General features: G+C 45.9%; 2 protein-coding genes across 2 annotated transcripts; both read right to left on the reverse strand.

Moving 5' to 3' along the window:
• Positions 1 to 1053: 1053 nt before the first annotated feature.
• On the reverse strand, positions 1054 to 6190 carry LOC105897504 (toll-like receptor 13). The gene has a single exon (XM_031582529.2). The coding sequence runs from the start codon at positions 5263 to 5265 to the stop codon at positions 2209 to 2211; it is 3057 nt and encodes a 1018-aa protein (XP_031438389.1). The 5' UTR covers positions 5266 to 6190; the 3' UTR covers positions 1054 to 2208.
• Positions 6191 to 21541: 15351 nt separating this feature from the next.
• On the reverse strand, positions 21542 to 23177 carry LOC116224095 (toll-like receptor 13). Its single transcript, XM_031582837.2, has one exon. It carries the CDS (start codon positions 23022 to 23024, stop codon positions 22047 to 22049), a length of 978 nt encoding a protein of 325 aa, XP_031438697.1. The 5' UTR covers positions 23025 to 23177; the 3' UTR covers positions 21542 to 22046.
• Positions 23178 to 23826: the final 649 nt, after the last annotated feature.

The following is a 23826-nucleotide window of genomic DNA, read 5'->3' on the forward strand; positions in this document are numbered from 1 at the left end:
AATAAGAGATACATAACAGCGACTTCACGCAGAGGCTCTGGTTTAGGGGCCCCCTGAACTCATGGTAATCCATCCCTGCATAATATGTGTTATCCGCTGAAATTTTCAGGATATTTTTCAAGGTCAAAGTCTGCAATTCAATGATACATTTCCACAGAGAAAGATGTCATTAATATGAATGATGGGGTTTACCAAAAGTAAGCTAATTCAGCATATTGCTATTTGAAGCTGCTCACTTTTTAAAACATAGATTGTTTTCATTTAAGCAGTATTGTGCATTGTTGTTTTGACTTGTAATCAGCCAACAGTGATAACACTTTTAATAGGGGAATAGATCTCACAAGTTTGACAAGAGCATCTTATTGCTGCTATATCTTTATCCAAGCCATTCAAATGAATGGGCCTATATATTATGGGTCATTATCATTCAATTATAATGTGTGTTTTCGAAAGGGATTGTGGAATGCAAACCTATTTTACATTATGGGATTGTACTTATATCCTTTATTTCTATTTTTATAACAGACACTGAAATTCCCCTTTTCGTCTATTTAGATGTTTGTGTTTGGCCATTTCCACCCTATGGGCTAGTCTCTGTGGTATTTGCTCTCACTCATGTTATCTGACTGTCACCTACAGGCCAAAACGTGTCATTACAACACTCTCTTTTATCTCTTTTACTTTTTCCATCAAAAGTTGTGTCTGTCCATCCTTACAATTTGTTCAAAATAATTTGATATCTATATATGGATGCAATTTTTACATGTGTGCCCTTCTTTTTGTGACATTCAGAGTTGTATTAAAAAAGTTCAGTTAAGGATTTCAAAAAATGGTGTATGGCAACCTATTACGCCTTGTCTGTCACTAGTTTATTCCATAGTGTTCCATTTGTTCCATATTTTTAGTGCAGTGTGGAAAATGATGCAAACATGGTCTAATGCCTGTAAATGTACTTTAACTTTCTCATTCACACCTTATGTGCACCTCTCTGTATGAGCCTGGTTTCAATGATAAGACTGAAGGCAGTTTGTTCATTTCCCCCTTTGCTCATCAGACTGAACTTTGTTTTCCTCCATCTGTATGTCACTGCAGTGTGAAGTAGGAGTCTCTGTTAACAATTAACTACTAAATAATTTCACCTGGTCCAGTGTACACCTTACATTAGCATGCAATATGTATATTAATGATAATAAAATGACTGATCTTGGCTTTGTGTTTACAACTGCTGTTGCATTATATCATGTATATGCATCGTTGTTTTTTGCACTCAATCTGCAGAATATCAGGATCTCTTCAGTTGACTAAGAGATGCAGAGAATGAAAGTTATGTGTAAGAATGGAATGTGCTGTCAAGTTTCTTTTAATCAGCGAATCTGAATTACAGTCATGTTGTTTTAGAGATTATTTAATTGCACAGCCTGGATATTGGTTTGGTTAGAGTGGCAATGGTCATGACAGAGACACACATCAGAGCAAGAAGACAATTTGATGGCAGAATTTTGGTGATGGATTTGTGTTATTAAAGCTGTTTTTGAGGAGTTGCGTGCACAGAACACAAAACTACATATTGAATAGAATGTTTGATTACTGGAAACAACAAGTGAGTTTATTTCCCCTTCACATGACATTGTATTATCAACATTTATTTGAGGCTGTTAGACAAACTAGCTACGTACCCAAACATACTTAAAGAAATACAGTAAAAACTACAAAATATTGCTATAAGGAGCCTCCTGTGAACATTATTGTACACTATTGTACATTTCATGTGACAAATTGTACAGGTTGTACTTACTCCAGAATACATTGAAATCTGATTCACAACCAAGTGTACACACACATTTACAGCTCTGCCACATAACACTGAAGAATAATCAGTTGAGTCTTCGCAGAATTCACTTTTGCTTCAAACACCATTTTAGAACTGTCCCAGGCCACATCTACTCTTTGGATCTATTTCCAAACGATCCGATTCTTAATGCATCTTGTGGTTCATAAAAAATATTTGTTCACGTGAGCAACATTAACCATCAGAGATCTCTCATAATTTATCCATCAAAAGAGGTGTCTGTTTATCCTAACAATTTCTTCAAAATAATGTGTTATCTATATCAGAAAGCAATTTTTACATGTTTGCTCTACTTTATGTTACATTCAAGTTTTATTAAAAAAGTACCGTTAACAATAAAAAAAATGGTGCATGGCAACTCATAACACCTTTTCTGTAACTAGTTTGTTCCACAGTATGTCCCAGAAGGCCTCCTGCTGGGCCGGGTCTTGAGGCCAGTCTATGTAAGTCCTGGTCTTGACCAGTCGGGCCAGCCTGTGGTGGGCAGAGAGCAGGTTAGAAGGGATCTTCTCCAGAAACACCAGGATGAGCACATCCCTGTGCTCCACCTGCAGCCGGTAGGTGCCTAGTCGCATCTCCAGGGAGCACCAGTTGCTCCGCAGGAAGTGGCGGCTGACCAGGCAGAGGGTGCGGCGGCTTCTGTAGAGACTGTCGGTGATATTCTCCACAGTGTCCTTCCCCAGCTGGAACTCCTTCCTAGAAAGGCAGAGGCGCAAAAATGGAGGCCCTCTCTGCTCCAGACTGGGCAGGAGCCTCTCCACGACCCAGCTCTCATTTTCACCACTGTGCGACACAAAGACATCATAGCGGTAGTGCCCTCTAGTGTTGCTGTGCAGCCGGTACACGAGAACAGCCACGATGAAGAACACAAGGAGGCCAGTGGTGCTGAGGAAAAGCTCAAACCCCTCCTCCGGCCTGCAGTGGGACAGGCCGTACCTGTCCAAGTCCTGGAGCCTGTTTCCATTTAGGCACTGCAGTGTTCTGTGCTGCTTCGAGACAGGAAACACCCCCACTTGGCTCTCTTGCTTTGCCCAGCTAATGAACCAGGAGTTTTCACAGTTGCAGAAGAGTCGTGGATCAAATAGGACAACAGATCTTAGGCTGTTCAAGGGCTCAAAGAACTGCTTGTATACAGTGGTCTCAGATGAAATATGAAGGTACAAATATTTCAGAGACTTCATGTCCACACTGATGACCCTGTCAAAGGAATTCACTAAGCAATTGTAGAGACTCAGACTCTCAAGTTTGGTCAAGCCATTAAACATGACATTGAAACCAGGTTGTTTGTAGAAATCAATATTTGTGAGTTTAAGTCTTTTTAAATGCACAAGTCTGCTCAAGCCAGAAAGATCTTGAATTGTGCTAGTATACCACTGGCTAAAAAACAAATCGACCACAGAGGTGAAGTGCTGTAGGGCAACAGTGAGGTCAGGCGCACACAAGAAGTGATCAGCCGTGACGTGAAGTTTGATGACAGATTTAAAAAAACGTCTTTCACAACCCCATAAAACAATCTTCTGGCCTGAGAGTGAGAGACTCAGGCCCTCGTCTGGGGCGCTGTCATCAGCGATGACCAGAGTCATGGGGCGCACAGCAGACGTGATGGTGAGGTCAGACAGCTGGTGAGGGAAGCCCCCAAAGATGAGACTCAGGTTGAGGACCTGCATGCCAGAGTGCTCAGAGTTGGAAAACATCAGATTTCCAAGATGGAGAACCCTGAGGGAGGGGAAATGGGAGAAGGAAGATGCTTCCAAATCCTTTAAGGGATTATTGTCAAGCATCAATCTCTCCAAGTTCTGAAGTCCCTTGAAAGTATTCATTTGAATTTTTGATATTCTGTTAAAACTAAGGCTCATTTTTTTCAACTGCCCAAGATTTGCAAAAGCAAAGTCTTCAATGGTTTGAATTCTGCAAACACTGAGTTGTAATTCAAGTAAATTTTCAAGACCTAAGAAATATTTAGCTTTTATTGCTAAAATATGTGCTTTGAAATATAAGACCCGGAGCACAGTCAGTCCTTTAAAAGCATCCTTTTCAACAGTTAAATTACCCTGACTAATTGTGTCCAGGATAGTTACATTTTTTAAGCAGTTTTTTTCAGTTGTGTGCTGTTCTTCAGGGGCAAAGTAGTTTTCCATTTTCAGCTCAAGGAACCGCAAATTGTTAAGTCCTTCAAATGCAAAGCTCTCAATCCGTGTAAACTTTCCCTCTAACACCAGTTGTTCCAGGTGACTTACACAAACAAACAGGTTGGTGCTGAGCGTCAGGTACTGATTAGTTCTGTAAATGAAACTCCTCAATGCTGTTAAAGAAACATGTCTCGTACAAAGAGTGGTCAGAGATTCATCTTCAACAGTGGTACATGCACCGTCTGTTTCAATTTCGAAGAACGTTACATTTTTCAAAGTGGACATGAAGCTGAGATCAATGTTTGTTAAATTCTGCCCGTCAAGTGTGATTTCTTCCAGCTTGTAACATTTCTCCCATGATGACTCAGAGTACTCTTGTAACGTATCGAAATGCAAACTGATATGAGAGACAGAGAGGGCAAATACAATTTCACAGATAGATTTGATGTTTACTTCATTCAGACTGAACTGCATCTGATCAAGTTGTTGGATCCCAGAGTGTAGGAGTTGAGTCTGGAGCACATCATTCATTGGCATGTTTAATAATGATACCCTATCAAAGTATCTAAAAGCAATTTGTTCAATTGACTTGAGGCGTGGAAAGGAAAAGTTGACTTCCCTCAGAGAAGGAAACCTGATCGGGCCATATGTGCAATTTGGAGTTGTTAAAACCACAGCATCCTCCATTTTGATACCTAAATATTCCAGGGAGGCTGAAAAATATGATAGTTTACAAAGAAGCTCTGAGAAGTCGTCATTGCCCTTAACATCAAGTCTTTTCATGTGACTCAGTCCATCAAAAACATCTGCTGCCATTTCCGATAGAGTATAGTTTTGAAGTTTCAGTTCCTCCAGAATGTGCAGATCATTAAATACCTTAGATGGGGCCGATGTATTGCAGCGTTCTGGGCTAGCCATGGAGAGCAGGTGTAGGTTGGAGAGTCCTCTGAAGGCTTCTGGGAGGATTGCAGACAGACAGCCGTAGATGTACATGCTCCTGAGATTGTGAAATTTGGAGAAGATTGCTGGCTGAAGCGATGACCCATGGTTTACCCAAAGACACAGAATCTCAATGTCAGCCATGATCGCTGATAGTTCTAGCTCTATGTCAGTGACATCCCTGCAGACAGCTGTGGCGTTGCTGCGTGGGCATGTACCACCGAAGAAGAGCATGTTATTATCTGAGTACGAACCATCTTCATAGAACAGCAGGCATTTTTGCGACAGCCAGGCCCAGATGCAAAACACTTGCACAGACACAAGCAAAAAAATGTGGAGGGAAGTCATCCTCACCGAGATGCTGAAGCCACTCTAGTACACACAGACCTTCTAAAGACACTTCTGCGACTGAAAGCTCGCAGATCAGGGGTGTTCCAGGGGTGTTCCAGCATGGCCTTTAGTGAGACCGACAAGCCACTTTATCATCTATCATAGCATGTGCAAACAAAAATATTTTTAGTGCAATGTGTGGAAACGCCTCTTTCGATGCAAACATGGTCTGATGCCTGTAAATCTACTTTAACTTCCTCAATCACACCTCATGTGCGTCTCTCTGTACGAGCCTGGTTTCAATGATAAGACTGAAGGCAGTTGGTTCAGTTTCCCCTTTGCTCATCAGACTGAAGCTTTGTTTTCTTCCATCTGTATGTCACTGCAGTGTGAAGCAGGAGTCTCTCTTAACATTGAACTACTAAATAATATCACCTGGTTCTGCGTTTTAACTAACTGGTCCAGGGCAGATCTTACATTAGCATGCCATATGTACTGTATATTAATGATAATAAAATGACTGATCTTGGCTTTGTGTTTACAACTGCTGTTGCATTATATCATGTATATGCATCGTTGTTTTTTGCACTCAATCTGCAGAATATCAGGATCTCTTCAGTTGACTAGGAGATGCAGAGAATGAAAGTTATGTGTAAGAATGGAATGTGCTGTCAAGTTTCTCTTAATCAGCAAATCTGAATTACAGTCATGTTGTTTTAGAGATTATTTAATTGCACAGGCTGGGTAATGGTTTGGTTAGAGTGGCAATGGTCAAGACAGAGACACACATCAGAGCAAGAAGACAATTTGATGGAAGAATTTTGGTGATGGATTTGTGTTATTAAAGCTGGTTTGAGGAGTTGAGTGCACAGAACACAAAACTACATATTGAATAGAATGTTTGATTACTGGAAACAACAAGTGTGTTTATTTCCCCTTCACATGACATTGTATTATCAAAATGAAGGCTTCTGGGAGGATTGCAGACAGACAGCCGTAGATGTGCATGCTCCTGAGACTTTGAAATTGGGTGAGAACATTAGGCTGAAGTGTTGATCCATGACCTACCCACACACATAGAACGTTGATGGCTCTTGGGACTGTGGAAAGTTCCAATGCCAAGTCAGAAACATTCAGACAGGCAGCTGTAAGCTGACTACGTGGGCACAGGCTTGATTTGTGGATGGGGAAAAGTGGATATGGTGAGGCCTCCTCCAGCACAAGGCATTTCGTAGACATCCGGGCAAAGACAGAGAACACATCCACAGCCAGAACTAAAAAATAGTAAAAAAATGCCATTTTCTATTGATTCCAAAAGCTAGACCAGATCACCTGAAGAACATGCAGTCCTCTCCGACTGAACGTGTGATCAGTGAAAAAGGTTCTGGGCTGGAGACAAATGCATGCTCTGTACAAAGAAGGTGTATGCAAATGAAGTCATTGCAGTGTGAAGAAATGAGTGGATGCCTCTGTAGACTTACATACTATATATGGAGAATAACTCTTAGGGAAACTGCACAGGAAACTGCACAGGAAACTGAAAAATATCTTTGATGGTCATTATCGCTGGAGACTTGCAGACTGAGGCTTGTCACCACAGCTTGTAGGCTCATACTAGCACCTCCACTTCCCATGCGAAGATTTGAGTTTTCAGGCATTTAAATCGTATCCAGATCATGGCTGGAGCTGTTCTGGCCCAGCTTAATAAAGAGGATATCAGCACATAAGTACAGACCATTCATATAGTTCCCTATCGCAGTGGACTGCGATATAACATATGGGACGTGACGTAGTCACGGAACCAATCGAAGCACTTTTCACTCACGCCGGAAGGCTGAGATTCGTCCAATAACTCTCCAGAGCCCGCCCCCTCTGGAGTGCATGAATGCAGGTGTTGGACTACAATCGTCCTCTTTTCATATCTTCGCTTGGAGTGAACCGCTCCAAGTGATTTCACAACACGCAATTTAATTAAATTCTCTTGCTTTAGCTACGCAAGCTACTCTCTCCTTTGAGTTGGGGAGTTGTGGGTTACGTCCCGTTACTAGCTCAGAGCGCTGCGTATTGGCTTTAGCCTGAGGAGTTTGAGATACTATCTGCTAGCTGGCTAGCGATCTGACTAGCTTGCTAGCTATTTCTGCTATTCAACATGCTTCGTTGTGATAGTTTGGACTCGTACTAACTTTCTTTCGTTTCAGAACATGTCGAGGCAGGCGTACCCAGACTGTGGGCACGCTAAGGAAAAGTTGGACCGACACCGCCGATGCGTCGTCTGCCTGGGGAGAGACCACGCGGAGGCAGCAATCAGCGGTGACGACCCCGCCTGCGACGTCTGTGCCAGCATGACGCTGGCCAGAGCAACGAAGCGCCTTGCGTATTGGGAGCGCAAGGACGCTAGGAAGCCGACGCCAGCGCCGACTGGGGAGATTCCCCCAGTTGGGCTGCGTGCTCCATCGACTTCGGGCAGTGGGGTGTCAGGCAGCCGCGTGCGCGCCGCAGCCTTACCCTCTTGCCCGTCTCCCTCTCCCACTCCTCCACCCGCTCTCCTGGTAGCAACAGACCACGAGGCGGTGGAGATGCCCGCTAGCTTTGACGACCAGCCCGCTCCGGAATTGGACTTTGGGCTGGAGTCAGAGAGCCTGCTCGACTTCAGTGACGAGCAGGTGTCCGAAGAGGACTACGCGAGTATGGACGTGGCTGAGCAACTGCGGGCAACCTCTCCCCCGGTCTCATTCAGGAACTTGGGCCAGCAGCTACATGAGGTAGCGCTGAGGGCGGCGGGCCGCCTGGGTCTTCCCCTCCCTCCCCCTCCCAGCGTGCAGGCTTCACTGCTCGACGGGGAGTTTTATGGCGGGCCCCCCGTAGTGGCTCCCAGCCCCATCCCCTTCTTCGCGGAGGTGCATGGGGAGCTAACGACCACGTGGGCCACCCCCTACCCAGGGCGTGCCCCGGTCCCCGGCTTCGCCGCCTACCTCCACCTCGACCACGCAAAGGAGACCGGCTACCTCTTCTTCCCGCCGGTGGAGGACACCGTGGCGGGCTACCTGTTGCCCGCCTCCCCCACGATGCGCCTTGGCCAGAGACCCCTCCTGCCCACGCGAGTGGCCAGGCACCAGGTGGCCCTGGCCGAGAAGGCATACCTGGCGGCTGGACAAGCCGCCTGCTCCACCAACACGACAGCACTCCTGCAACGCAACCAGGCGAAGCTGCTGACAGAGTAGGCTGCGTCACTGGGGAGTGACAACGAGACGGTGGTCGAGCTGCGTCGGGCGACAGACCTCTCACTCCGGCTCACCCGCTGCACCTCCCAGGCATGGGTGCCGCCGTGGCCACGCAATGGTCGCTATGGCTGTCTCTGGCGAGACTTAGTGACAGAGAGAAGGCGCCGCTGTTGGATGCTCCAGTCAGCGTTGAGGGCGTCTTTGGAGAGGCGGTGGGGACGATGACCGCCAAGTTCGAGGCGGAGCAGAAAAGCTGTGAGGCTTTCCAGGCATGGATGCCTCGCTCCAGCGGCTCAGAGCGCCAGTCCTCCTCGGGGCAGACAACCCCCACGACCGGGGTGAAGCGCAGCGGGTTCCTCTCCCCAGCACCCCCAGCCAAGTTCCAGGCACGCCGGGGCTGGCAGAGACACCCCTTCCGCCCCTCCGCCCAGCCTCAGGAACAGCAGCTGGCCCCCCGCCCGGATCAGAATGCGCCCCGTGCCCCACGCCAGCATGCCGCTCGTCGTGGGGGAAGGCAGGGCAAGCCCACGGCCGCCAAAGAGAAGAGGGGGGGTGGTGGATCCTCCGCCACCACCAGGGTAGTCCGCCCGCTGCTCACATGCAACATTCATGTCAAGCACGGTATACCAGTCCCCACAAGCACAACACTCATATGTCATGACCACTGCCCCAACAGGCGCAGAAATAAGGCATGCTTGTGTAACTCCCCCCTCGGTGCACCCACTGCACCCACACAACCAATTTTTTTCAAAAACCGTGAGGGGGCAACCCCAGATCTCGTCCCCCTCCCTAAGTGGAGTGGGCGCAGATCTAGACATAGGCAGATTGGCCATGAGCGGGTTATCTCCCGACCTATTATTCAACTCGAAGCCCAGCCGAAGAGGCTGCGCGGAGAGTTAGCGCGCATGCGCTGCGTCGCCATGGGTACTCAATACAATTTCAGTGGGTTACACGCTACAGTTTGCTCGCCCCCCTCCAAGATTCAGAGGGGTGGTTCAGTCAGTAGTGCCGCAGGGGCAGGCCCTTTTCCTACAACAGGAGATAGACTCCCTGCTCCGAAAAGGAGCGATACTAAATGTTCCTCCCAAGGAGGTAAACAAGGGCTTCTACAGCCGATACTTCCTAGTTCCGAAAAAAGACGGGGGTTATCGGCCAATCCTAGATCTACGTAAACTGAACAAGGCGCTTGTGAAAAGGAAGTTCAGAATGCTGACTTCCCGCCAGCTAGTTCAGTCCATAAAGCCAAGAGACTGGCTTGTAACGATAGATCTAAAAGACGCTTACTTCCATATCCCAATCTATCCCAGACATCAAAGATTTCTGCGGTTCGCATTCAGAGGGAAGGCGTACCAGTTCTGCGCGCTCCTGTAGCGCTGGCACAGAGGGTTTTCACAAAGTGCGTAGAAGCTCAGTTTATTCAATTACCTGGACGAATTTCCAGTTGTTCAGAGGAGACGGCAAAGCAAGATTGCCACCTAGTAGTGTCACATTTACATCGCCTAGGCTTTGTGGTGAACAGAGGCAAAAGCGCTTTGAGCCCCAGCCAAACTCCAGCACATTTTCTGGGCATGCTTTGAGCCCCAGCCAAACCCCAGCACATTTTCTGGGCATGACACTAGACTCCACCTCAATGATAGTCGGTCTGTCTCGAGAAAGAATAAGGGCCATCAGCTTGTGCGTAAATCAGTTCAGGCTAAGGCAAAGAGTCTCGTCTCTTCTCTGCCAAAGACTGTTGGGCATGATGGCATCTGCTGCGATCGCCCTGCCACTGGGAATGTTGCACATTCGCCCTTTTCAAATGTGGTATCTCTCCTTAAATCTCAGTTCCGCCAGGAACAGTTACCAAAGAGTGACGGTAGACTCCAGATGCAGGAAGGCCCTGGCGATCTGGAGGACGCCACAATTCTTCATAGCGGCGGCCCCAATGGGCATAGTAACGCGCCGCGTAGTGGTAACCACAGACGCCTCCACAATGGGATGGGGTGCGCACAGGGCTGTAGTGGTAAAATTAGAGGTGGGTAAACTATGAATTTTGTGATCAGACAGACCTCGACGCGAAGCAACGCAACACAAAGCGTCGCGACTCTGTAAGGCTGTCCTGGCTATATTCCATTATGTTATCAGTTAAAGTCATATTAAATCAATGATAGTGAATAAATGTGTTTGTAATTTATTCAATTTCAAGAAAACAGTAAAGAAAAGTATGTGTAGGCCTCACAACAACGAAGGGGGTGGAGGGGGAGCCAAAAGAAAGGACCTCTATAGCAGGGGTTCTCAAACTTTTTGGGGCCAGGGACCCCTCAAAGGGTAGAAAATTTTCCGAGGACCCCCTCATAATCACATCCCAAATTAAACCATATAGGCTTATAGCTATTTGTAATGTTTTATGCTTTTGGACTCTTTTACTCTAAAATCATATAGTACTAATATTACAAGAGTTTTAGATAATCATTGTATTACATTCGGCATTACTTTACAGTATGTAGGATAGATTTGTAAATCATTTTTTGGAAAATGTGCTGAGAAGCTAAATAATGTTTACCTTACATAAAAACCAAATATTGATGGAATACATTTTTTTTATCAAAGCAGATTGTAGGGTTTTCCAATACAACTCAGATTGTAGGGTTTTCCAACGGAGATGATTCTGAAGATTTATTTTTAACAAAGACATTAACAAACATGAAATATCCCCCTAATGTTATCCAAAACTGGTATCCCAGACTGACACTCAATGAGAAGGGTGTTCCTGTCTCTCAGCAAATAGTTTGTCCAGTGCAGTTTATTTACCCGGTCTTGTTGTCACTGAACGATGGCAACCTTTGGAAACCAGAAATCTGCAGTTGTTTTATGGCTGATGTGATGAGCACTTGTCTGTATTAGCGTTGTCACGAACACTTAACAAATGGCATTTATAGTATTAGCCTCCAGCAAGATACTAATGGAAACAACATGGTGACATCACTGCATTGATTATACACGTATAGCGTTTTCTTTCTAGAGGTTAATTTTGACAATGAACTGGGCTACGTTCTTGCAGCCAAATTGAAAGCTAGATCAACGTCTTAAACGAGAATAGCTACATGCAATAGGGCTAACCTATCTTTAAAAAAGACGATGCAACGATAAACACGACCTGTACTGATAGAAGATTAAATGCATCACTTGCAGATTATGGCAGTTAACATTACTAGCGTGAAAAGTGCGGTTTAGTTACGTTAACCACACTGCATTATGATCATTGTACTACGCATAGTCAAAATTATGTGATGGGGAAAATCGCTTGTCGCTAAACTAGGCTAAGGCTACTCGTGTTAGGCTGTATATGGGTGACCTTGTGGGTGTTCATATTTTTAATCACATTTGCTAACCTGTCGTTCTTTGAACTCTCTGAAAAGTTCGGGGTGTCTGTCTGAGAGGTCCTTAGCCATATTTTACGTGTTACCTCCCTTTGCCTGAGTGGCTTTGAAGCATGTTTTACAGACGGGTATCTGTGTGTCGATGGGCTTTCCTTCACTGTCTGCTTCGTATCCGAAGTAATTCCATTTCCATTTTTTTAAAACAAGCCGAGGACGGTCGGCCAGAGCTCCTGCACATGAGGCCATGTCTCCCCTGAGATGAGTGAAGGCTGTCTGTTGCATGGGTGAGAGTTGGGCAGCCCTGCCCTTGCAGTCAATGCGTGCAGTCAGCCTGACAGGGAGCGGAACAGTGTGTGCGCTCTGATTGCGTGCTATTTTAATGAAGTAACTATACTTATACCTTTCAAAACTTGTCTAGTATCGGTACAGCATGTAACCTTAGTCTACATGTTTTGTATACTGTATTGCAATTAAAAAAAAATTAAAAATTAGAAAAATTAAAAAAAAAAACTTTGAAAGCCAGACTTTTTCGCGGACCCCCAGGCAAGGACCCCTGTTTGAGAACCGCTGCTCTATAGGACCTAAAAAAAAATGTAAGGCCTCTGGAAACAGGCCCTGGGTGTTACACTTCGTCCCATGTTATATCTGGTCCCTGCTAAGGGAACCGGGGTTACGGTCGTAACCCCAGATGGCTTGCTGCATTAAGCAAATACACTTGCCTACTCAAAAATACGCTATGGGCCTATATATTGTGGGTCATTATCATTCGATCATAATGTTTGTTTTACAAAAGTATTGTGGAATGCAAACTTATTTGACATTATGTGATTGTACTTGTATCATTTATTTATATATTTTTTTAACAGACACTGAAACTTTTCATCCGTTTAGATTTTTGTGTATGGGGCTAGTCACTCTGATATTTGCTCTCACTTATATCATATGACGGTCACCTACAGGCCAAAAGGTGACATTACAACACTCAGTGTCATTGTCAGACCAGCAACCTAAGGTTGAACCTAAGGTGTAAACTATCAGATGGTACCCTTCCATTGTTGTTAGTTGGCTTTGTATGTCCCATAATATCATGGGCGGATTATGAAAGCATGGGCCCCTGGGCCTGGACATGTAAACCCCTCCCTTCGTGAAAAAAAAATTGTGCGCGCAGAACACGAACGCACCCGCACACACAAACACCATTAGGCGTATATATATTTTACCAACACTCTGTTGGATTTTACGGCCGAATTAGATACTTCGGCTATTGTATTGGGAAAGTAGACAGGTCAAAGTGTAACAATTCGCCCTTTCTTCACGAGAGAAAATTGTTACTACGCTTATAAAATTAGGTCGCTGGCAGATTCCATTTCACTATAACCGGAACTGTTGCTGCCAGATAAATACTAAGGATTACCTTCACCATACACCCCAAACTTTTAGACAATATACAAGACACAAAACACAGGTATCTCAGTGAAATGCACGTTGTATTCTGTCAACAGCCAATCAACACGCTTCTATGGCGCGTTCCGAACTCAAACGTCGGACACAGCCGACACATAAACAACAACGCCAAACATTTAATCCAACAATCAAAACATCCCCAGAGTTCATCCACCCAACAGTCCCAAAGTCTCCCGATTAAATCCCGCAGTGAAAACAAAAACGTAGTTTCTCAAAAGAAACTATTGTCCGGTGCAGATAGAGAGAGATTCAAACGTCTTACAGCGTGATGAGAGGCCGCTCCACACAGCCTGGGTAGCGCAATCTCACCATTTCGCTCGATATAGAACCCCTACGTACCTCAGGATATCCCAACTGCCTTGTAAGTGATCCACCGCTTGGAAAGACGGCATCCAAAGCCAATGAGGCAGGGTATAATCCAAACTTGGTTTCTTGTAATCGCCACGCGTTTCTCTCCAACTCCATCCAGGTAACCGGAAAAACTCTCTTTTTACACTCACGCCCCCGCCTTCACATTTAAAGTCCTCTAAATCAACGTCACCTGTTCCCGTAACGCAGGTTCCTTACCGTCAGCTGATTTACAAATTTACATACATGACATGAGAACACACATACATATCAAAATCATACATATTATTCTCATTCTCACTAGCCATGTACAAAGGTGATTCAGGCAACCTTTACATTCCCCCCCCCAGCCAGCGGCTTATCGGGACCATAGTAGGGCTTCAGGTCTACCACATTTACTGTATCTACCCTCACTTTGTCAGTCAACCAACGAACCTGGTAATTAACGGGACCTAATTTTTTCTCTACCTTAACAGGCCCTGACCATCTGGGCGCAAGTTTGGCAGAGAACTTGGCAGAGGCTTTTGACAGTGGATGCGACCTTAGCCAGACCAGGTTCCCGACTGCAAAGTGTACATCTTTGCGCCGTATATTATAGTACCTGGCTTGTCTAGCCTTGGCTACACCGACATGCCTTTCGACCTCTTTCATCAGCTGTGTGTGTGCATGTAATGTGTTGTATGCCGGTGTGTTGGGAGATGGAGCCTTATGGATGAGACGTTCTAACGGGCCTGTGATGTTACGTCCCATAGCTAACACAGCAGGGGTCACGCCAGTGGTCTCGTGCACTGCTGTGTTGATGGCCAGGCGGAATTCAGGCAGCCACCGGTCCCAATCCTGGTGATGGTTGCCGACGTATGAGGCGAGCATGGTTTTCAGTGTTCTATTCACTCGTTCGGTCTGGTTGGTCTGTGGGTGGTACGCTGTAGTTAGTTTCTGCATCACGCCCCAGGATGCACAAAGGCTGGCAGGCTTGGTGTTCGAAGCTTTATACTGCTGACACTTCTGACAACAGCGGACATGACCCCGGTAGAGCACCCCCTGCTGGAGTTGGTAGTGAATACGACCTGGTGTAGGCTCACAGATGGAGTGGACGAGCTCCTGGCATAGTGTGTCACTGTCTTGAGCTTTCCCAATGTCCTGCAAGGATGTAGGCAGATTGGACCAGTATGATTTTGTGGCAACCACAGCCACACAAGCTTCTTCAGACGATTGGTTGCCTGGTTGAGGTGCACGGGAAAGTGCGTCAGGAACAATGTTGCAGCATCCCTTCTTATAATGGACTCTGAAGGAGAAAGACTGCAGCCGCAGCGTCCATCTGGTCAGACGGGATGTTGTCTTTGGGCAGTTGAATGCCCAGGCCAGAGCACTGTGGTCTGTGAAGACGTCGAATGGGTCTCCCTCCAGATAATGGCGCCACTTCTCTACGGCCCACACAACTGCCAAGCACTCCTTTTCGGACGTGGAATAGCGGAGCTCGGGACCATGGAGAGTTCTTGAGGCGTAGGCGATGACACATTCTTCTCCCTCAATGGACTGGGTCAGGACAGCGCCCAGCCCGACGTCACTGGCATCACAATGGACTTGAAACCCCAAGTTTGGCCGAGGCTGAGCGAGGACAGGTGGAGACTGTAGCAAGGCTTTAAGGTGTTGAAAAGTGTGCTGACAGTCCACTGACCACTCCCAAGGCACGCCCTTCTTTTTGAGGTTGTTGAGTGGCGTTGCGATGTCTGCCAGCCGGGGTATGAACTTGTGGTACCAGCCAACCATCCCCAAAAACCTCTGGAGACCCTTGAGGTCGGTGGGAGCTGGATAGGCCGTGATGGCATTGACCTTGGCTGGATCCACCTCCACACCCCTGGCTGATACGACATGCCCCAGGAACGTCAGTTCTGTCTTGAACAGATGGCATTTCTTGACATTGAGGGTGAGATTGGCCTGGTGGAGCCTCTGAAACACCGCCTCAAGGTCAAGGAGATGTTGTTGTTCAGTCCTGGAGAAGACAATTATGTCATCGATGTAAACAAAGCAGGTACTGCCCTTCAAATTCCCCAGGACTGTCTCCATCAGTCGCTGGAAGGTGGCGCCGGCGTTGCACAACCCGAAAGGCATCACCTTAAAATGGAAGAGGCCTCGATGGGTGATCATGGCAGTCTTCCTTTTGCTGTCTTGGCCCATGACGACCTGCCAATAGCCGCTCTGGAGATCCAGTGAGCTGAAGACCTTGGCTCCCTGCATGGACTCTAGAATTTCATGGACGAGAGGCATTGGATAGGCATCGTGATGTGTCTTGGCATTGAGCCCCCTGTAGTCCACACAGAAACGGATGGATCCGTCTTTCTTTGGGACTAAGACCACTGGGAGGCCCAGGCCGATGATGATGGCTCAATGACTTCGTTTTTAAGCATCTTGTCCAGGTGTTCGTCAATGACCGCCTGTTTCTGAGGTGATACGCGGTATGCTCTCTTGCGGACAGGAAGCTCATCCATCGTCAGTATGTTGTGCTGGATGACATTGGTGGAACCCGTGGACTCTGTCCAGACTGATGGCCATTTCCGCAGCAGCGGCCTGGAACCACTTCAGGTTGAACCTCCAAAAGTGGAGCAGCAGGCTGGTTGTTGCTGAAATGTTCAAAGACGGCCATATACAAATAGGCCGAAGGCTCCACATGGCTCCACTCCAGTGCGTCTCGGGCCTTGTGCAGGAACGTGTATTCCCTGCCGCCCGGCATCACATACTTCCCCAGGTGGGGCCTTAAGGTGAGTTGGCTGGTGCGCATGAAGTCCAGGCCCAGCAGTAGAGGCATGCACAGTTGATGGTCGTCAAGGACATACACATTAATAGTATAATGGGTGTTATTGAGTGTAAGGAGCAGGGTAGCTTTTCCTACCGCCTTACTCTCTTGCCCGTTGGCCATGACGAACCTCTGGCATTCGCTGCCCAAGGCTTCACCTGCCTTCTTGATGTTAGTCCACAGAGTGCTACTCATCAAGGAGTATGTGCACCCTGTGTCCAAAACAGCATCGCCCCTTGACCCACGAATCGCCACCGGCACCACCAGAAGAGTTGGAGCTCCCAGCACGGAGGCCAAGTCAGCGCTATGTCCACTACTCTGACCTTGGACATCCTTTTTGGGGAACTTCTTGGAGGAGCGGTCAGCGGGTTTGTGCTGTTGGACCCGGCACCAGTATTCCTTGGAATTTCCCCAGTCCTTCTCAATGAGCGAACCGACCTTAACCAGTTGTTCAACAGTGGTCACAATGCCTCGCAGGCCACTGGCCAGCTTCGGATTGCTTGCGTTGAGGATTCGACGTACAATGTCATCCTCTGGCATCTCCGGACGCCACTTCAGACAGAGTGCGCGATGGTCATACGCAAAGTCTCTCAGGCATTGTGTGGGTGCTTGGACACTTACACGTAGTTGTTCTTCAATCTCAGAGGGATAGTCGGATGGCAGGAACGCTTCAAGGAAAGCCGCTTTGAACTCATCCCAGTTGGCAATTTTACCATGAGCAGCCATCCACCAGCTCCGCGCCGGCCCCTTCAGAACAGAGCTCAACGTTCCCATGAGTTCCTTGCCACTCAGTGGCCGAAGAGTGAAAAAGTTTTCACACTGCTCAATGAACTCAGTGACCTCGGCAGAGCTTCGGGATTCACCAAACCGGGGAAACTCCATTCTAATGGGTGGCTTCGGTGTGACTGTATGCAGAGGTGTAATAGTGCCATCACCCCCAAGTGTATGAGGTGGCGCGGTCACAACCACAGGCGTGGAAAACCCAGCAGGGCTCCAAGAAAAACGTTGTTGCTTGGTAGACTTCTTCAATTTGTCTTCCCACTGTTTATCTCTGCGCTCCAAGCACACCACAACCGCCTGATCCATCTTCTGCAGTCGCTCATCAGTATGCTCATTTACCTGCTTAGCCACCGCTTCTATAGCAGCTCTCAGACCATCTTCCCTATTGAGTGCACTGTCCACTGCTTGTTTCAGACGGTCTTCTAAGGCCTCGATTTTTAAATGAAGCTCCTGAAGCAGACCTGCCATATCCTCACCGTCATCACTCACTTGGAGCTGGTCTTCCGCTCCCTCCTCTAGATACATGGTTTCCAACAGGGTGGTTATTTCTGCAACACCACTGCGGTTGGGTCTAATAGTGACGTGTCGGTGGGGATCGGCCTTATCTGATATGTTGGGATCTTGGAATATGTCAATCAAAGCACCTGCACCTTCTTCATCAGTGCCACCATCCACGGGTGCACCCTGCTGGTTAATCATGGACATCACCGTAGGAAATAGTGCCGCAAGAGGTGAAACTGTATGTACTGTTTGTAAATGTATGAAATGTATTATCTAGAATGTGCTGGAAATGCACTGTAGTAAAGTGCCAAGTACAATAAATATATATATATTTTAAGTGCAAAGTACCACCAACGTGTATGTACTAAAGGGTGCGAGTACAATAAAGTGCGTGAAACACTAAAGGGCAAGTGAGATGGTCGAATGGCCTAGCTAACGAGCCTGCCCTAACCAGCTGCCCTCAGCCCAATCAGTAACAATGGAAAAAAGACAATTCACCACAAATATTACACAATATAACCCCTTAGCAGGCAACAAACAGCCCAGAAATGCAAAATACAAATAACCCAGTTCCCCGTACTGGCCACCACTCTGTAACAATTCGCCCTTTCTTCACGAGAGAAAATTGTTACTACGCTTATAAAATGAGGTCGCTGGCAGATTCCATTTCACTATAACCAGAACTGTTGCTGCCAGATAAATACTAAGGATTACCTTCACCATACACCCCAAACTTTTAGACATATACAAGACACAAAACACAGGTATCTCAGTGAAATGCACGTTGTATTCTGTCAACAGCCAATCAACACGCTTCTATGGCGCGTTCTGAACTCAAACGTCGGACACAGCCGACACATAAACAACAACCAAACATTTAATCCAACAATCAAAACCCCAGAGTTCATCCACCCAACAGTCCCAAAGTCTCCCGATTAAATCCCGCAGTGAAAACAAAAACGTAGTTTCTCAAAAGAAACTATTGTCCGGTGCAGATAGAGAGAGATTCAACGTCTTACAGCGTGATGAGAGGCCGCTCCACACAGCCTGGGTAGCGCAATCTCACCATTTCGCTCGATATAGAACCCCTACGAACCTCAGGATATCCCAACTGCCTTGTAAGTGATCCACCGCTTGGAAAGACGGCATCCAAAGCCAATGAGGCAGGGTATAATCCAAACTTGGTTTCTTGTAATCGCCACGCGTTTCTCTCCAACTCCATCCAGGTAACCGGAAAAACTCTCTTTTTACACTCACGCCCCCGCCTTCACATTTAAAGTCCTCTAAATCAACGTCACCTGTTCCCGTAACGCAGGTTCCTTACCGTCAGCTGATTTACAAATTTACATACATGACATGAGAACACACATACATATCAAAATCATACATATTATTCTCATTCTCACTAGCCATGTACAAAGGTGATTCAGGCAACCTTTACAAAAGTCTACTCCGTAACATCCACCTTCGGTGAGATGTGCACTGCCCTGCTATTGTTTATGACATTACATGTGACAGGGCAACAGCCGAGTGATCCTTTTCCAAATTGAAACTTCAATTAAGACCTACCTGAGGGGCAGCATTGGGCAGGAGAGGCTGAATGGGCTGGCTATCCTGTCCATTGAAAAAGCAAATCATGCATCACCACTTTTATATTTGAAAGGGGTTGTTCGGCTTGTAGGTGTGCTGTGTCAGCCTATTAGGACTGTATAGGTTTAGTTGTTTGCAAATATCGTGTGCTGTGACTTTTTTATTGCTGTGCTCATAAAATGTATTGATTGCTGTGATCTCATGTTCACTGTTCACTGTTGTATTGCTGTGATCTTTTCATTACGTGCACCGTGTGAAATTACATTGCATGGACTACTATTCCCCACACAGACTTCCTATTGGGGCAAGCCAATTACTTAATCACTTCGACATGGATAATTACCTGGACAATTATTAACCAACCTATCTACGGGATCGAGAGGCAAAGAGGAAGGGTATAAAAAGAGGAAGCTGCTAACATACTGGGTGCCCGGCGGGGACCGCAAAACAGTGACGAACGGACGTAATGAATGAATGAATGAATGAATGAATGAGTGAATGAGTGAATGAGTGAATGAGTGAATGAATGAATGAATGAATGAATGAGTGAATGAATGAATGAATGAATGAATGAATGAATGAATGAATTGGGCTGCAACTGGAGGAGGCAGACGTTGCAGAGATTCGCGATCGCTGGATTTAATGCCCACATTTCCTGGGCTAAAGGGACGTAAGATTGCCTTCAAAGTTGACCCTCCATTGTTGTTGGCTACGTGGCCTGCTTTGTCTTGATTCCTTGCTCTGCTATCCGAGGTTTGCTGGTGGCCGATTCGAGATGAACTACACTGACGTTCCATTGGAACCGTGAGAAGCCAACAACGCGAAAAGACTCAACGTTCACAATACCCAACATAAAGGGAAGTAGTTCTGCCATCCTGATACTGTGCCCTGTGTTGTGGTGTTTTGTGTATTGGCTGGGACGAGTCTTAATTACTTGTTTGTGGTGTATGTGGATGCTGTTTCCGGGAGGCCGCAACTGACGTCATTGGGAATCCACGGGGAAACCCATCGTTCGTGAGGGGGCGTCGGCCACAACGTCACACCAGACTCTACACTGGACAGATTACAGCCCGGATTGACTGCAAAGGGTTCACTGTTAACCGACGGCTTGTGACTGGACTATCTTGTGGAGATTGCTTGGATTTTAAAATGCTTAAATTAAAATAAATAATTAAATAAAAGTATTTTATACATATCTCTCTTTTATCTCTTTTACTTTTTCCATCAAAAGTTGTGTCTCTCCATCCTTACAATTTGTTCAAAATAATTTGATATCTATATATGGATGCAATTTTTACATTTGTGCCCTTCTTTTTGTGACATTCAGAGTTGTATTAAAAAAGTTCAGTTAAGGATGTCAAAAAATGGTGCATGGCAACCTATTACGCCTTGTCTGTCACTAGTTTGTTCCATAGTGTTCCATTTGTTCCATATTTTTAGTGCAGTGTGGAAAATGCCTGTTTCGATGCAAACATGGTCTAATGCCTGTAAATGTACTTTAACTTTCTCATTCACACCTTATGTGCGCCTCTCTGTACGAGCCTGGTTTCAATGATAAGACTGAAGGCAGTTGGTTCAGTTTCCCCCTTTGCTCATCAGACTGAACTTTGTTTTCCTCCATCTGTATGTCACTGCAGTGTGAAGTAGGAGTCTCTGTTAACATTGAACTACTAAATAATATCACCTGGTTCAGCGTTTTAACTAACTGGTCCAGGTCAGATCTTACATTAGCATGCCATATGTACATTGATGATAATAAAATGACTGATCTTGGCTTTGTGTTTACAACTGCTGTTGCATTATGTCATGAATATGCATCATTGTTGTTTGAATTCAATCTGCAGAATATCAGGAGCTCATCACTTGACTATGAGATGGTCCTGCATCTCATCACTTGCCTAGGAGATGGTCCTGCATCTCATCACTTGCCTAGGAGATGGTCCTGCATCTCATCAGTTGCCTAGAAGATGCAGAGCATGAATGCTCTCAAGTTTCTTTTAATCAGCTTATCTGAATTCGATTCATGTGTAAAAGTTGTTTTAGAGATTATTTAATTGCACGGCATATTAAAGCTGTTTTTGAGGAGTTGCGTGCACAGACCACAAAACTACATATTGAATAGACTGTTTGATTACTGGAAACAACAAGTGAGTTTATTTCCCCTTCACATGACATTGTATTATCAACATTTATTTGAGGCTGTTATACAAACTAGCTACCTAACAAAACATACCTAAAGAAACACAGTAAAAACTACAAAATGTTGCTATAAGGGGCCTCCTGTGAACATTATAATACACTATGAACATATTTCATGTGACAAATTGTACAGGTTGTACTTACTCCAGAATACATTGAAATCTGATTCACAACCAAGTGTACACACACATGCCACAACACTCTGAAGAATAATCAGTTGAGTCATCGCAGAATTCACTTCAAACACCATTTTAGAACTGTTCCAGGCCACATCTACTCTTTGGATCTATTTCCAAATGATCTGTTCAAACTTAATGCATCTTGTGGTTCATAAAATAATATTTGGACACATGAGCAACATTAACAATCAGAGATCTCTCGTAATTTATCCATCAAAAGTGGTGTTTGTTTATCCTAACAATTTCTTTCTTTCTCTATCTATATCAGAAAGCAATTTTTACATTTGTGCTCTACTTTATGTTACATTCAGGCTGTATTAAAAAAGTACAGTTAAGTAAAAAAAAAAAAATGGTGCATGGCAACTCATAACACCTTGTCTGTCATTAGTTTGTTCCACAGTCTGTCCCAGAAGGCCTCCTGCTGGGCCGGGTCTTGAGGCCAGTCTATGTAAGTCCTGGTCTTGACCAGTCGGGCCAGCCTGTGGTGGGCAGAGAGCAGGTTAGAAGGGATCTTCTCCAGAAACACCAGGATGAGCACATCCCTGTGCTCCACCTGCAGCCGGTAGGTGCCTAGTCGCATCTCCAGGGAGCACCAGTTGCTCCGCAGGAAGTGGCGGCTGACCAGGCAGAGGGTGCGGCGGCTTCTGTAGAGACTGTCGGTTATATTCTCCACAATATCCTTTCCCAGCTGGAAGTCCCTGCTGTGCAGGCAAAGGCGCAGGAATGGGGGCCCTCTCTGCTCCAGGTTGGGCAGGAGTTCCTCCATCACCCAGCGTTCATCTCTGCCACTGTAAGACACAAAGGCATCATACAGGTAGCGCCCTCTGGTGTTCTGGTGACGTAGTGCCTCATTCAACCAGCCGTGAGTGATGTAGTAGAAGGCCAGCAGGTAGTCTCTGGCCAGCTGATGCAGCAGCACAACCAACATAAACAGCAGGAGGAAGCATGATGTGCTGATAAAGAACACAAACCCCACATCCAGACTGCAGTGGGCCTGGCCATAGCTGTCCAGGTCCTGAAGCCCACCCTCTGATATACAGCTCAGTGGTTCATTCTCTTTGGAGAACATAAACACTTCTGCTTGTTGCTGATTCCTTGCCCAGCGGAGGAACCAGGCATCGTCACAGGTGCAGCGGAGTTGTGTTTGATAGATGAAAGCAAACTTCAGGCTGACCAGATGCTCAAAGAAATCTGTGGTCAAACTGAACTCTGTTTTTTGATCTAGGGAGAAATACTTCAGAGAGGTCATATCCAGACTGAGGTCTCCCTCCAAAGAATCCAACCAGCAATGAGTCAGACTTAAGCTCTCTAATTTGGTCAAGTTGTGAAACATGAGACTCATCTCTGGCTGATCGACAAAGTTGACTTGTTCGAGGTCTAGACGCCTTAAGTGCACCAATCTGTTCAGACCAGAGAGGTTTTGGACGGTGCTCACATGCCACTGACCAAATGATAAAAAGACCACAGACGTGAAGTGACTGATAGCAACAGTATAATCAGGTGCACAAAGGAAGAACTCAGCTGTAACGTCGAGTTTGGTAACAGACTTTAGAAAACGTTTCTCACAAGAAATGAGTGAGTGGATGCTTCTGTAGACTTATATGCTATATATGGAGAATGACTCTTAGGGAAACTGCAGAGGAAACTGAAAAATATCTTTGGTGGTCATGATTGCTGGAGACTTGCAGACTGAGGCCTGTAACCATAGCTTGTAACCATGCTAGCACCTCCACTTCCCATGCGAAGATTTGAGTTTTCAGTCATTTAAATTTTATCCAGACCATGGCTGGAGCTGGTCTGGTAAAGCTTAATAAAGAGGATATCAGCATATAAGTACAGACCATTCATGTAGGCTAGCTGCATTAAGCAAATACACTAGCTGTCATGTTCCCTGTATGTTTTAACTAGATGCAATCATCCACATGCACACACAGAGAGGGACACGAAACCTTGTAGCTTGTTCTACAACTTAGCTAGTCTGGTTTATTGGGAACGTGAATTTATACAGGACAGAGGTGCCACCTGGTGGTCACCATAAACGAAGCACATTCTGCTTCGTACATAACATTTCCTCCCCGCTAAGATATGTTGTCAATAAACACAAAGGATATTTCTTTAACACAACAGACAAGATTACCGCTCAA

The sequence above is a fragment of the Clupea harengus genome, chromosome 16 (assembly GCF_900700415.2).
Source record: "Clupea harengus chromosome 16, Ch_v2.0.2, whole genome shotgun sequence".
NCBI lineage: Eukaryota > Metazoa > Chordata > Actinopteri > Clupeiformes > Clupeidae > Clupea > Clupea harengus.